Here is a 15,063-nt window from a genome sequence, read left to right as displayed (position 1 = left end):
TCCATTGAATTTACTAGGTCTCTCCAAGAAGCTGAGTGAGCAACATGGACTAGTTTGTTCTAAGGGTTGTTCACCATAGACAATACAGGTGTGATTGGTCTCTGCAAAGAATATTACGCTTTAGCAGAATAGATGTGAACTAGTCTTTAGCAGTTCACAGAGGTACAAGGTTTGCATCATAGCGAGGACGGTGTAGATCAATCCAAGTGGATTATTCTGATTTCAGAACAAGAGTGCCTAAGCCCATTCAGCACAATTCTTCCAAGCTTTCAGGTGTTTAAAAAAAAAAGCACTTAGAGGACTTACAAGGCCTTGTGCTCTGCTTGGGCAATTGGAGAGACTTCTAAGTTTCTTTCAGTCTTGCCAACCTGGTCGGCATTCATGTGCTGCTGCCTAATGCTATGCATGGTGGTATTAGTAGGTTTGCTCTTTTGTCTTGTTCAACTGGGAACACTTGTGTGTTCATCATAATTGACTGTTTCCCTTTACCTCTCCCCTGACATAGCTAAGAGTAAGAAATAACCTCACCAAGGTTACACGGCTTCCTCTTATCCTATACAACCTGTCTTCTGTTGGAAGATTCCCACCATCATCATCCCATGACTGCTGAAGCAATTGACCAAATTCTAGTTAACCTTGACAGAAGGTTTCAAAGCCTCAGACTTATTGAACCACTACTTGTTTTCCTAAAGCTTTCAAAATTGCAAAGATTTTTCCTTCTCTTTGATCTTTTGAAAGGTATGGAAGATGCGTTGTATGGTGAAAGGTGTCGCTTGCTGAAGCTGAAATGATTGGGTTGTACTGAAACCCATGTGTGTGTTCAACGCAGCCCCAGGTGATAATAGGAGTGTGGATGGCTATGAAATGGTGACCTGTACCTACAGCTTGCATCAGCGGATGGAGGTTTAGCCATGTGGCTGCAGATTCTGTCAGGCCCTTTACTAAATGTATGCAAAGGGATGGATGGTCCTTACGTTGGATATGATAGAGATAGAGGGACAGGTATTCTCTAGTTAGGTTGCTAACCTGAGTTACTAACTCTCAACTGAAATAGCAGTGAAGGCAACTTAGCCAAATTTATTTTTCTTCAACCATTATTTTAAGGGGAAATAGCTCATTTGCGTCACTTACAGGTAACATTTCCTGGGCCTCCCACCCAGCTATTTTCTTTCTTTCTGGTTTGGGTAAGATTTTGAATAACTATCTAATGCAATATGTAAACTCTGGATTGGATGATAAAATATGAGCTGCTTCTCCTGCTTGTCACATTGTTAAATTATTTATAGCAATAATCAGCTGAACTAGATTAAGCCAAAAATTGCAAGAAATTTGAGTGTATATATTTCTGCTCATTTAGATAACTCCAAATAAAAGTTGATTAAAAAGGAGAAGAAAATTGAATTAATTTAACTGATTATGCAGAGAAATGTCAATTTCATCGTTTCCTATTGTTTCTTTGTAACTTTTTTACCCACTCTTGTTCTCCAAGTCTTTTGGATGGCTTCTGTAGGTAGGAAACTTTATTTTGTGATAAGGAAATTCTTTCCATAAGGGAAAAAAATACACATTTCAGTAAAGTCATACAAAAATTCGTAACTTCATTTCTAGTAAAATCTACAGTCACAGTTCAAGTAGGAAGCAAGACATTTCCAAAATGGAGGCTCAAATTTGTTTTAAAATGCACATTTAAACTATATTTAATTTTGTATTTCTTGCTTTTGACATTGATATTAAGGCTCTTCCCAATCCTTATTTACACACACAAAACCCCAGAAAACTTACGCTGTCAGGATGGAGTGGGAAGTTGGTGGAGCCTGAGGGAACTTGCATTTGGCTCTGTCACAGACTTCCTTCAAATGTAGGATTAGTTATCTAGCCTTTCCCTCTGTTTCCCCCACCTGTAAAGTGGAAACAGTAATACTTGCCAGCCTGCTGAGGGTCTCATGAGAAAAAAGTAATCAGAAATGTGTTCACTTAGGGAGGCGAGACATGTGGGTCCCTTGAGTTTTGAAATATCTTCTTTTTCTTTACCCTGGGGATGTCTTTAAAAGTTAATTTCAACCTGCCAGGGTAAATTTGAAGTGTTTTAATGCTGTGACGTGCAGTGCCATTACAGACATTTAAAGAAATGCTAACCAACTTTTTGGCTTGTCACTGCAGTCAGACTACTTAACACTGGCCTCTTGAACCAAACTCTTATGAAGACAAGAAAAGCCTCTCTGAACTAGCTTCACTTTAGCTTAATCCCTGCTTAAAGCAAATGAACTATAGCTAAAAATTAGCCAAGATTCATTAATAAAGTGAGGAAAAGGACACCAGGGAAGGTGTAAAGACATAGTATGGCTGGTCCCAAGCTGTAGAAAGGCCTTTAGCACAGGCAGTGTGTCAGGGACGCAAATCAGTTCAGTGTTGAAAGGCCTGGGCTGCTCAGTGGGCTACAGGAGTTTTAAATAGAAATCCGGTGTCCTGCATTAAAAAGTCCATGGAAAAAATTCCCCAGATTTTCTAATGTGATAACCTATGTGCTGGGCCGGGGGGGACTGACAGCTGTTCAGAGTGTAACCTCAGGAGAGAAACTTGTACAAATGAGGGCAAGGTCTGCCTCTTTTCTGCATGGAAACTCTGTCCAAGGACACAGGATTCACTGTGTTTACATCTTGCAATTGTTTTTCAATGGGGACATGTAGAACTCCCCTCAAAACGTGCCAGTGTCTTATGAGCTAGGCAAACAGTTCCCATTAGAAATGGACAAGGCCTTAGGGAATTATTTGAGTTAGCCCATGGTGAGAAGCATCCAGGTGAAGCAGGGTAATTTGTAAAGCAAGAGTAACTTTCTATGAAAATAAAGAATAGGATAAAAAAACCAGTTCCTCTGCAAGAGAGCAGCTGAGATCAGACATTATTACTTTCTGGAAAAAATACCAGGGTCACACATGAAGGAATTAAATCAAAACAGGCATCAGACCAAAAGTGACATCTATCAGTAGCTTGTGAAAAGCTTAATAGGAAGAACATATGAACTTAAATGGTTAGTTGTTGAAGAAAATGTTGACATTACTAGCTTTTGTGAAACATGGTGGCATGGCAAAAATCAATGGGAAACTTTAGTACTTGGCTATAAAACCATAAAGGAAAGAGTTTCAATTTAAGTGATGAGGGAATAGCACCTCAGTCTAGAAAGTTCCCCAGAAAGAAAGAATGCAAAAGTCAACAAATCTACAGCAGAGTTTACAAAAAGGCTTAAAACATTGCACACAGGAATACAAATATGCTCCAGAATTACAAGTTCCAGTATTTTTCATATTCAGATGTGAATTATTATTTTTAATGTCTTAATTAGTCTTTTATTCAAAAACTTGTTCAGTGAAAGCCTTTTATAAGTGTGGCCTGTGACTCCTGTGACTGCCTTCTGCAATCTGAAAGCCTTCTATCCAAAAATCTGCTCATATTGAGATTAATATGATAGCAACTGGCAAATTTTGTGCTCAACTGGCCAGTCCCTTTGGAGGCAAACCAGGTGGCAAATGTAGTTATGCAGGAGGTTGGAACAGATGATCTAATAGTGATTGCTGTTTCTTACTTAAAATACCTGACTTCTGCCAGGGGTGAATTCATGTGCAGAACGAGAAACAGGCTAGAGCCCATATCTTCCCACTGCTCCTGGTCATGACAGGCTGGCCTGCTCCGTAAACCACATTACAGATGCTTCTGGTCCTGCCTCCCAGGGCTGGCTGCCACTCAGACAGCAGTTAGAGTAGCAAATTAAACTGTGGAGGAAGGAGGGTGAGGACATGATACAAAGACAATCTTCTCATGGTGGAGGTGGGGGAAGAAGTCAAGTTAATATGTGAAAACCAGGCATAACTGGTAGAAAAAGAAAAAAAAAGTTATGGGGCCAATTAAAGTGACTGCTTCTCAATGATGTGTGTTATAACAAGGAACTTCATCTGTTAACATGTGCCTTTTATGGGAAGAAAGCTGCACTCTGATAGGAGACTGATGTTACACAGCTTAAAGTCTGCATGTAATGTTTTTCTTTTTTCTCGTCGAGAAAGATTTTACTGCAAAAGAAACCTTCCCAAACAATCAACTGGTTGATTCTTCAAGTCTTCAGCAGCTTATGTAAAATAAATACAGACAACCTTAAATTTGTAACAAAGGGGAGAGTAAACAGCAACTTGCTAGGGAATTTAATCTATATATTCAAACTGACAGTCCTCTGAATTTCAGTCTGTGCTTCTTGAGAAAGTAGAAAATTTCCATAGGGTTCATGTTACTGGTTGATTCAGAATATCTATTATATTTGTGAAATATTGGTAGGAATGGATTGAGATATATTCATGATAGTAGGTGGACTAATGGAATTCAGTGACTTTATTTAAAATGTGCAGGAGTTTATTATAATACTGTAATAGAAATGTCATTTACCCTGACGGGAGGAGAGGGAAAAGCCCTGTCAATGAATAATAATGAAGTTATTTAAATGTCAACTTTCCTGTAAATACTTTGGAAAATATAAATTATTCTACGTGTTTCTGGTTTTGTTTTAATTTATTACTCAGGGAAATCAGAGCTTCAGTCCCACAGTTCTGGTATTTTTTTATACTGTCAAATGAACTGGTAATAATTAAAATGTTTATCTTGGGTGTTTGCAGAAATTATTCTGCCTTACTGAAAAAATAGGGAGTCTGATAAATAAACAGATACTGGTAAAATTTGGGATGGATTTAATGGAAGCAATTACAACTAAAATGGTGGGACAGGTGTGAAGTTCAGAACTGAGTCTAAATACTCTGTTTCTGAATAGTATTTTTTTACTAAGTATCATCTGCATTTCAGTAACATCCACAATGTCCTAACACATATCTGGTTTTTTTCCATATTTAGACAGACTTGCACATGTATCAAATCTTTCGGCAGACCTTACTATTTCAAACTCATCTGGACTTATTTTGACTTGGCCTATAGCTGTACCAAGCCAAATCAAGCCAAAATGAAACAATTTACACAGGGATTAAATTAATTTGATGAAATGTGTATAAACACCCTCCCCCCCAACAATTTGAGAAACCATTGTAACATGCATGTCTACACAAGAGCTAATAAAATAGGGCTTACTGTTCACTCATTTACATATAGTTATTTCAGTAGCTGTGGCTTTTCAGCAGATGGTTCAGAAGGTATAGAAGTTTCATTTTTGTGTTTTCAGCTCTACAGGTTCTGGGTTTAGTGCTTTCGGGTGATTTATCCAGGCATTTTTTTGCTCTGCTGATGTTACACAGATGTACTGAGTTCTCTCTGCAGAGCTTCAGAGAAGCAGCCTACCACATAAAGTGTGGGAGATGTTTGTTGATACATATCCGTTCCCCTTCAGATAACTGGGATTGAATTTGTTGATCCTACGCTGTCTTTACTGCCTACACCCTGCTGAGGTGCATCTGTCTTTTGCAACACTTCAGGTTAGGCTGGCTTGCTGGATCACCAAATGCCTGATACGTTTTTCATGGGTTAGGAGTCTCGTGCTGCTTTATACACCCATTTAATAAGACAAAAGAAGAGCTCGTTATCCAGGCTGCTAATCAATGGCTGCTTGTATACATATATATAAAATAGGAATAAGATGAATGCAGGTTGGTGATACCCCTGGGTTAGATCCCAACAGAGGCTTCATGTGTACACAGTGTTTCATTCGATACAATTCCCCTGTTCTACTGCTCTGTGTGTGTGTATATCTATCACCATTTATTTGTGTTAAAGCACTTCTAGGTACCTATCTGCTGTTGTATACCATTTACCTCCCTGTTAAAATTAAGGGTAATTGTAAAGTGGTGTAAGATAAACTGTAACTGGGCAGGTAGAAGGACTAGCAATTGCTAGTTCAGAACATGATAATGAATAAGACCTAATAGTAGTTCTTTTGATTGCTTGTGTATTTGTTCATCTGCAAAAAATGATGTTTTTCTAAGCTTTCCAGTCTTTCAGTTGCTTTTATAGACGTTGACAGAAGCACACGCTTCCATCTGTATATAACGTTACCTGTAAATAAAGCTATGAATGCAAAATAATTGCCTAGAGATTTGAAGAAAGAAATGGCTGGCAATTCTAAGATTACCATTTGCAATAGGCCTTCAGCAGCTGTTTGCCTGTGCTGTGGCAGGGTACTGGCTGCTTTTCTTTAAGAATTTCAAAGCAAGTTTTATGTGTCAGATTTTCTTCACTCCTATCCCCTTTTGAAGGGTCGCAATTTGAAATCACTGTCACTGATACAAAGAAGAGCTGTGTTACTTCCTTAATACATTTTTTTTTTCCTACCTCAGCAGGTCAGATTTAGTCCTTACATTCTTTACATGTCTTTATCAGCCCAACGTCATGAAGGATAGGTTTTGGTTTTTAGGCAGACTGCAACAGAAATATTAATTCTGGGAAGGCCAGGTGGTGAGCTGAACAAAGTAACCAAAGTGAACCAGTAGCCCTTGGCAAGTCTATGTTCAGCATCCTGCTGTGGCTCCCTTCACCTGAACACTGTAACATCTCTGAAATATTCAGTAACAGAAATAACCATAACAGTATTATTCTTCTCAGTCTGCTGAGGAAATAGCTCAGTTAGTTTATATGTGCTCCTGAGAGAGATGACCTTTGTAAAGGGAAAGATCAATCAGTAGATGAGAATTTGACGTTAATGTTCTAACCAACAAAGGTCATATATGTGTGCAGGGGTGCATATGTTTATTGGGGGGAAAGGAAAGAAAAGAAAAAGCTATGGTCATTAACCATAGGTCAATTGTTATAGGATCAGGGCAGGTACATGCAAATGCTTTGATGAAGTTCCTGAATAAAAAGACTTAACTTTAATGCAAATCCACATTTTAGTGTGATGTATCTTAACGGGTAAAACCCCAAGCTGCTACCTTCTTGTTTTATTCATGTACTGATTGCAAAATCTGAAATCTTAGAAGCTGTGGTATGAGTGTAGGTGTGGAACCTCATCCAGAAATTGAACACCCTCCACACACTGCAGCGGGGAGGGGAGAAGAAAAAAAAATTGTAGACATTAAGTGTCTTAAACACCTTTGTGAATTTAGCCATTGTTTCCCAGATAGGAGAGAACCTGGAAATAACGGGTGCCTAGGGCTTACTTTAGAATGACTGGTTTTGGAGTGATTAGCAGAAGGGGAAATTCATGTTACTGCTTGCAAATGAAGTTCTATATGGACCCATTTGTACATTTTAAAGACAAGATGCAGACTTACTATCTGCAAGAATATGTTGTACTTTTAAATGTCTCTGTTACCCAGATACATGTCACTTTTCTGTAATTTGTGGATACCAACTATACTGGTTTTGTGTGATTATTTAAATCCCCTGGACATTAGGACATAATTCAGGCAAGCATGAGCTGCATAATGAACAAAACCTTTGTTAATAATTGATCTTGGTTCCAGTCACATGTTAAGTGTAGATGTTACGGGAACTCTGCACAGTTGTGTTTGTTCACTTGTTTTGTTCTTCCCCAAGTCAGTGTATCTATAGGCAACCCTCATATCAGAAGTATGATATTTTCTCTACTGAATGATGGCTCTTAAAGCAAGAATAAAGCACGTGTCCATGCTCTCTGCTAGTACATGTGAAAAAACCCATATAAATTATAGGTGTAATGCTCATGTATTTAGGTTTTCAAAAGGACATTGATGTTTTTTGCAGAAAACAACTCCAGTTTCACTGAACAATCAGCTGGAGCAGCTACTTTGGAATATGCTGAGAAAAGACTCTTAAAATTAGTCTAAGCTTGGAGTATACAATGAATTGATAACTTTAGTCTCTTGCTGTCTGCTATTTGGCATTTCTGACAATCATCTTCTATACACAGAATTTAGCATTTCTTATTGTACATGTTTGTTTTAAAATGCTTTGGGAAGATGCTGGTTTAATTTTTCCTAATCTAATTTAAATGCAAATTATAAGTACTCACATGATGCTGTGTGTATATAATTAAGTATCATTATATACTACATGAATCATTCAAAAAGCTCTAGAGAGCCATTCTGCTATGTAAAGCATGACTTCTATTGAAAAGCCGCCAAGTGACTTGTGGTTTTGTGATTAAGTGTTTGTACTTATGAAATCTCTTTGAATTGTAGGTCAACAGATTATGGGACAACATATGAGAAACTGAATGATAAAGTTGGTCTGAAGACTATTTTGAGCTACTTGTATGTTTGTCCAACAAACAAACGTAAGGTAGGTGATAATGTGGTTGGCTCATTTTGACTTTATGATGCAATTTCTGTCCTGATCTCTCCCAGTTTCCTCAGTATCTGTTACTATTTAGATGACTGGAAACTTTCTCTCTCATTCTGTCTCCCTCCCCTTGAAAAAATATGTAGCTTTACCAAAACAAAAGCCAGTTTATATCACCTATACTATCTCCCAGTGTACTTTAGGGAATATATGTTAGCAAAAGATGGCCATTAAATGGATAGGCCTAGTAGGTATTGTGCCTTTAATTGTTTGCTTACCTTCTGGATAGTGATGATTTTGTTGTCTGAAAGTGAGAGAGACTCATTAAAATGGCAGAAATACATCTACAGTGGCCAGATTGTATGTAACATTATTTGTCTTTTAAGCAGTCCCAATAGTGAACTGAACAGGATTTGACAAATTCCTGCAGAGAAAATGCCTTCTGAAGCCCAGAAGGTTTTAATCATGCAGGCACCCTACTGACTAACAATTTATAAGAATTTGTAACACTGACATATTCATAAAAGGAATCTGATGCCTTCTTTGAGGTATGTTTTTGACAGAATTTTTGTAATTTTGAGGTATGCAATAGGAACTGATGAAGCACAGTTCATAATGATGATGAAGACTTGTATTCTCACATATGCTAACATACGGATATGCTAGTAGACAATGTTGTGTTTAAACACTCTCCTTCACATGCTGTTTAAAAAAGGGTTTAATTCTCATATTTGGTGATAGGTAATCATTACTACTGATGTTTTGGTGTGAAAATTAAAAAGTAGTTTAAATCATCCTGAAATTACTAGCAGTTTCATTTCAGATTTCCTCATATGTTGGTCCAGAAAAAAAATGAATGAAAATAAAATCAAAACATGATTAAATAAATGGCAGTGGTTGACACCATTGTTCTCTTGACTTATTAGCAGTGCACATGCATTGGGTGGAAGGCCCAACTCCAGCTCTTTACCAGAGTGAATACAAACCTGGCTAGAGCAGTTTTCTCTCCTTGCTTTCTGTCCTAGTGGACAGTTAGAGTTATTACAGGCAAAACTGAACTGCATCAGCAGAAAATGCTAGTGAAAACTCACCTCTAAAGGAGGCTGTGTATATTTGGGCAGCTGAGGTCACTATGATGCTGTTTTCATTACACTGAAACGTTTACGTATTCTTTAAGACAAACTGTGAAAGGAGGAGGGAGCTGTCCTAACCAGAGAGGACAATGTTTAGCTTTGTTCTCTTTTAATGCATGTTTAACTCTTTGTTCAAAAGAAACAGGCACTTCTGGGCATGAGTCATGAATTTAGGTTTTTCTGGAAGACTCTCAGAAAAAAAGAAGTTGACTATCACTTACCTTTGTAATGCCACCTGGTTGATTCTTCATACCTACCTATATTGCTATGATTATCAAGACTAGAAAAAGGTGTAGGGGTGGAGAGATAAATGATCATAATCAAAACTGCCCTGGTTTCAGCTGGGATAGAGTTAATTGCCTTCCTACTAGCTGGTATAGTGCTATGTTTTTGAGCTAGGTATGAGAAGAATGTTGATAACACTGATGTTTTCAGTTGTTGCTAAGTAATGTTTAGACCAAGTCAAGGATTTTTCAGCTTCTCATGTCCAGCCAGCAAGAAAGCTGGAGGGGCACAAGAAGTTCGGATGGGACATAGCCAGGGCAGCTGACCCAAACTGCCCAACAGGGTATTCCATACCATGGGACGTCACATCTAGTATATAAACTGGGGGGAGTCGGGATGGGGGCTTGGGGACTAAATCGGCATTGATTGGCAGGTGATGAGTAATTGCACTGTGCATCATTTGTATATTCCAATCCTTTTATTATTACTGCTGTTATTTTATTAGTGTTATCATTATCATAATTAGTTTCTTCTGTTCTATTAAAACATTATTCTCGCAGCCCATGAGTTTTACTTCTTTTCCCAATTTTCACTGGGTGGGGGGGAAGTGAGTGAGCAGCTGCCTGGTGCTTAGTTGTTGGCTGGGGTTAAACAACAACAAAAACAAATGAGAAAAAATATGGGTTCAAGTCTTCTGATGAAAGTCAGATAAAATGGTCCCAAATTAGTGGAGAGATGTCATCTCATTGCAGCTGATCCCTGATGAAGATATGAAGCTTTTCACTAGAAGCTAAAGAGTGAAATTATCAGATCACACTTAAGGTTTGTAAAGGTAGGTCTACTGGCACACAGACTGTGTTGTGGAGGGTGCACATATATAATCATGCCTGCTGTTTGTTGCAGAGTAATAATATTGTTCTCTAGAACTAAGAAGGGTTTTAGCTGGGCAAAATCCCTTAGCTATTGTGGTGCAGAGAAACCTAAGAAGAAACTAAGGGTTTTGCAAGCATATTAAGCCAACTTAAGTGCAGGCGGGCTCTGAAAATCCTTCACCACCTCTGGCTGCAGATTCCCACTCCTTTCCTCGCATTGCTACTCTTGATTGTGTAGCCATCTGGTGAGCTGGATCAAGGACTAATCTGCCTGAAAACTAATCCCTTTCCAGCTCAAAAACCAAATTGATGAAAGGAACAAGCTTTCAGGTGGAAGGGTGGAACCGCCTGTTCTGGCAGTAGAATGTACTAAAGTTGGCCTATAATCAATATGGGACAGTGCCAGAGGAAAGCTGCAACACCTGGGATGAAAGGACCTATGTAAGGGTCTAAGATTGAAATTTCCAAAACTTACTTCAGCAGGAGCAGAATTAGGCTTGCAGGGAGAACTTTTGGAGGGCCTGCTTATGCTGTCTATTTCTGTAGAACATCAGGCCATACCTCCAATAAATGTTTAACTTTGGGCATCTAGCTAGTCCTCCGCAATTAAGAGGGCATGGGGGAGAGAGTGTAGAGCTATGTTGTATTTCCGCTCTAAAAATACTTTCGCAGTGAAAGCAAAAATACTAAAACTCAGGGTCTTTATCATACCTACTGTGGAGTGAAAAGCAGAAGGAAACATATTTACAAATTTTGCCACCAAGAACATTTTCAGCAAAAACCTATGGATCCTGAGACCTGATCCCCCTGCTCCCCGCAATTCTGATAACACTGTGAGAAACTCTGGTTACTTCGAAAGTTGCATCTTGTTTCGCTAACGTGGGCTGGATGGGTAGCTGCAGACTTTTTTTTTTTTAATGGACTCAACTACTCTAATATCCACGAATTTTATAACACTCATACAGTTCATGTGAAGGTTTTATACACTGCTGCTGTTAATACTGGGCAAATGCTAACAGCGTGTTTTCCCTAAATATTTGTTATATGTGGTAAGTGATTTTTCTGACTGCACCTGCAGCCTTCAATGTTCTTTGTTCTGCAAGGCATTCCTTAGCAGAGAGAAAAGGCCTCTTCAGTAGTGGGAAAAGAAATAGTCCATTTTTTATCTTGAAGCTATTGGATGAGAGACCTTGCTACAAGAGTGATTCATTACTGGGGCCAGTATGTACTTAACTTACTGAAGCTGCCTTCTTTCGAAAAAAAAATCCTTTTAGCACATGCTTAACTTTTAGGAATAGTCCTGTTGAAACAGAAGGTAAATGTTGAACTTTGCTGATTCAAGACTGATTGCTTCTAGTGAAAATAACAAATGTATCCTGTATGTAGTCTTGTCTGTTCCTTGCAAAGCAGAGCAGTTGGAACAATGAACTGTAGAATGCACGTAACTGGATTTATTCAAATAGTTAATAGATTTGTTCATGAATTTCTGATGATTTTCACATTCTGGAAAAGAACAAACAGCAACATGTGTTGAATAAATTGTTTGTTATAATTTATTTGCTCTTCTCCATCTAGAAAAAAAAAGTATCTATAAATACACAGGATTTGCAGAGCTTCCCACAGTCTGTGAATGCCAGTTTCTTTCTAAAAGCTTCCGACTTCCAATTCTTGTCTTTTTATTGAACAAAATTAAATCCTTTAACCAGACATTTCAGGCAATGTTGTATTACAAAAGGATGCTTTGAAAATAAAGATGAGAACAAAGTCAACCGTTATTTACAATTTAAACTGATGACCTATTGCAGTTGCTTGGTATTTTTCTGAATTACAGTATTTTCTTAAGGAAATTACACAAAATGATGAGTAACATAGCGATGTATAACCGCTGGCAGTAAGAGAGGTGGAAACCCTGTTTTTCTGTATTCTCTCCTTTCACTGAATTACTCTACTACCTGGTGGTATGACTGATGACACAGATCAGGGGAAAAAAAATTGTAACGCATGGATCTTGCCAAAGAGAAAAAGCCTGTTTGACTATTTGTCAACAAGTCTCTGGAAGAGAGAATCCCCAATGTGCAGTAAATCCCTAGGCTTAGGTATGTCAACATTGGTTTATTTGTTAGGTTCATAGAGCCTTTTGTGAGGGGAAATAAAATTATTTAAATACTTCTACATGAAGAAATAGTGTTTGGGAATAATGCAATGGTGGGTTAAAAATGAAACTAAAATAGAAATCCAAGCTGATATCTTGAAAATCCATTTTCGCAAAAGTTTGTCATTCACTTTCCCAGAAACTCACACGCACTGTTTTATGGTCTTTCTTTATAAAAGACTTTCAGATAGGTTGTTTTTAAGCATTGCATGCAAAATCGTAGACCCATGCAAATAAAAAGTGAATGAGTGGTGGTGGGGACTCTACAATTGGTTTAACTAGAGGTTTTCTTTGACTCAAGAAGTGCTGCTGGCTAATTTAGACACTGTATCCTTGTACAAAGCACACTGTGTTCTTTGCAAAGAGCCAGTTTGTGCAGCTCATTCCTTTTCTACTTTCAAACCCCTTGTATCTGTGTATCTCCAGTTAATTAATAAAATGCTGGGTGATAGTATCTGCCAGCAACATTTATGCTATTAATAGGACTAGTGCACCAGATATTTCCTGTGGGTTTGAAATTTTGTTAGTTTTTTTTTTATTTTCTTTCTCCCTTTTTTTCTGCAAGCCTGCCTTGAATTTTCCCTTTATTCCTCCAACTGTTCAGATTTTAATTGCTGTGAGGTACAGTGTCCTCTTTTCTTTCTCTCTAAAGATGAATGGATTACAGATGCCTTCCTCTTCTTTTATATTTAGTGGTCGCGATTAGCACCTTTATCACAGCATGTTAAGCACTGTCCTTGTGTGTGTAGCTCCAAGATAGCAGATATTTATTGTAAATATAACTGCATGGATTTCAATGCTGTCTAGATCCTTAACTACTTCAAATTCACTTCTATTAATGAGTTTTAAATGAAAGGAATGGCGGCACAGCCTTCTGTTCTTTCTGGTGTTGGGTAGTGGTGGTGGAAAGCATAGTTGGCAAAAGTTTCTATCAGTCAAGACAGAAGAAGATTCACCCGTATTAGCTGAAATGGGAATGATTGAGTACTACTTTGTATCCTGCAGTATTAGAGGAGTTAATTTGCTTCAATGAGGTTCTGGTTTTGGAATGTAAACTGCCCAGTTGTATAAAGGGTAAGATCCAGAACTGCGTTCTTTACACTGGCCTTTGCACCTGCTCTCCTCAGAGTTGGGGAAAACGTCTGTAGAGATGGACAGTTCCACCTGACATTGCTGTTTCTCTAGAAGCTGCTACCCTCAGCTGCTAAAATCAGACTGGGAACACTTCTAAAAATCTTCTCTCGGACCTGTCTTGCCATGGAAGCTTTCAGAAGTCTGACGTGATGACAGGTCTTGATTTTTTTATAGTCAAGGAAAACTAGTTATTTCCAGTGGTGTCCTCCTTGTAGGCCTCTACAAATCTTAGTGTGAAGACTATCAGTTTATATGGGAGAGGTTAGAGCTCAGCAGAGCTCTAAGCACACCTCACTGTAGACTGAGCCAGATCCTGCGGCTGTCAAGGGATGGCATCCTTAGCAAATTAGGCACAGTGGGAGACCCAGAGTCTACGGTCGATCAGTCATGCCAATAGCCTAAAGTGCTATTGCAGTCCACTCTTGCAGAGATAAAATAAATTATTCTGTTGCTCTCTTCGTTTGGAAGGAAAGGTCCTTGTTAGCTGCAGGCTGTGAGTGCAGCCCTCAAAGAGACAGTCATAAGATACCAAAAAGGCATTGTTTCACAGATGTGAATGGTGGTGTGGTGTTGTTTTTTGGTTTGGTTTGGTTTTTAAATGATATAGCTAGTGTCCAGGAGCTTTCAAGGAGATGTCTAATGAAAGCCTTTTCTTACCTTTTGAAAGGCAGGAGCCACCTTGTACTGAAGTGTTTTGCAGATTGAAACATAAATTTCATCAAAGGAAAATGTCTGTTTGAATTAAACCCCCATATAGCATAGGAAGGTATATGAAGAAGCCCCCAGATTTGTTTTAAATGTCTTCTATGCTATGACCCCAGGTAATGATTCTTCATAGCCCCATCTTTTACTTCAGAGAGAATATTTGGGAGGGAGGGAGTCAAGAGAATGTGGGGTGGGATTCATCCACTGGTTTTGCTGATCTGATAGGCAGTTTGGGGTAGATAGCACTACACATGCCTTTTCTCTAATGGTCTTCCAGTGCAAGAACATAGGGGTTCTTTCTCACTTGTATCTTTTCTCTAAATACACTTGTCTAAATTTGCTTCATTCAGCAGTTTTGGCTTAAGATTTCACCTCCTGATCAGAAAAGACTTGAAATCTTGAACCTACAAGGATCAGAATTATTATCTTGGACTGCAGGGGTGCTTCAGTGGACTTCTGATAACACTATACACGTGTAAACAGTTCACTACCCACAGGAGGAGGGATGTCTCACTGCTCAAATTAAGAAATTTTTCATTTTCTGCAGTTCAGCAATAATGATGTAGTAACTCTACTGTTATTACAAGCCACTATTGGTGGTGAC

General features: G+C 38.5%; 1 protein-coding gene across 4 annotated transcripts in view; it reads left to right on the top strand.

Annotated features, from left to right (window-relative positions):
• Nucleotides 1–15,063, top strand: part of SORCS1 (sortilin related VPS10 domain containing receptor 1) — a 311,800-nt gene that overhangs the window by 123,851 nt on the left and 172,886 nt on the right. For all 4 annotated transcript variants that reach the window (XM_075026345.1, XM_075026344.1, XM_075026343.1 and 1 more), the window contains one exon: nt 8,139–8,238. In XM_075026345.1, the coding sequence (XP_074882446.1) occupies nt 8,139–8,238 (100 nt within the window). The remainder of the gene's footprint in view (nt 1–8,138; nt 8,239–15,063) is intronic.

This window comes from Buteo buteo, chromosome 4 (genome assembly GCF_964188355.1).
Source record: "Buteo buteo chromosome 4, bButBut1.hap1.1, whole genome shotgun sequence".
NCBI lineage: Eukaryota > Metazoa > Chordata > Aves > Accipitriformes > Accipitridae > Buteo > Buteo buteo.
Note: the sequence above shows the minus strand (reverse complement) of the source record. Positions and strands in the feature narration are given on the sequence as shown.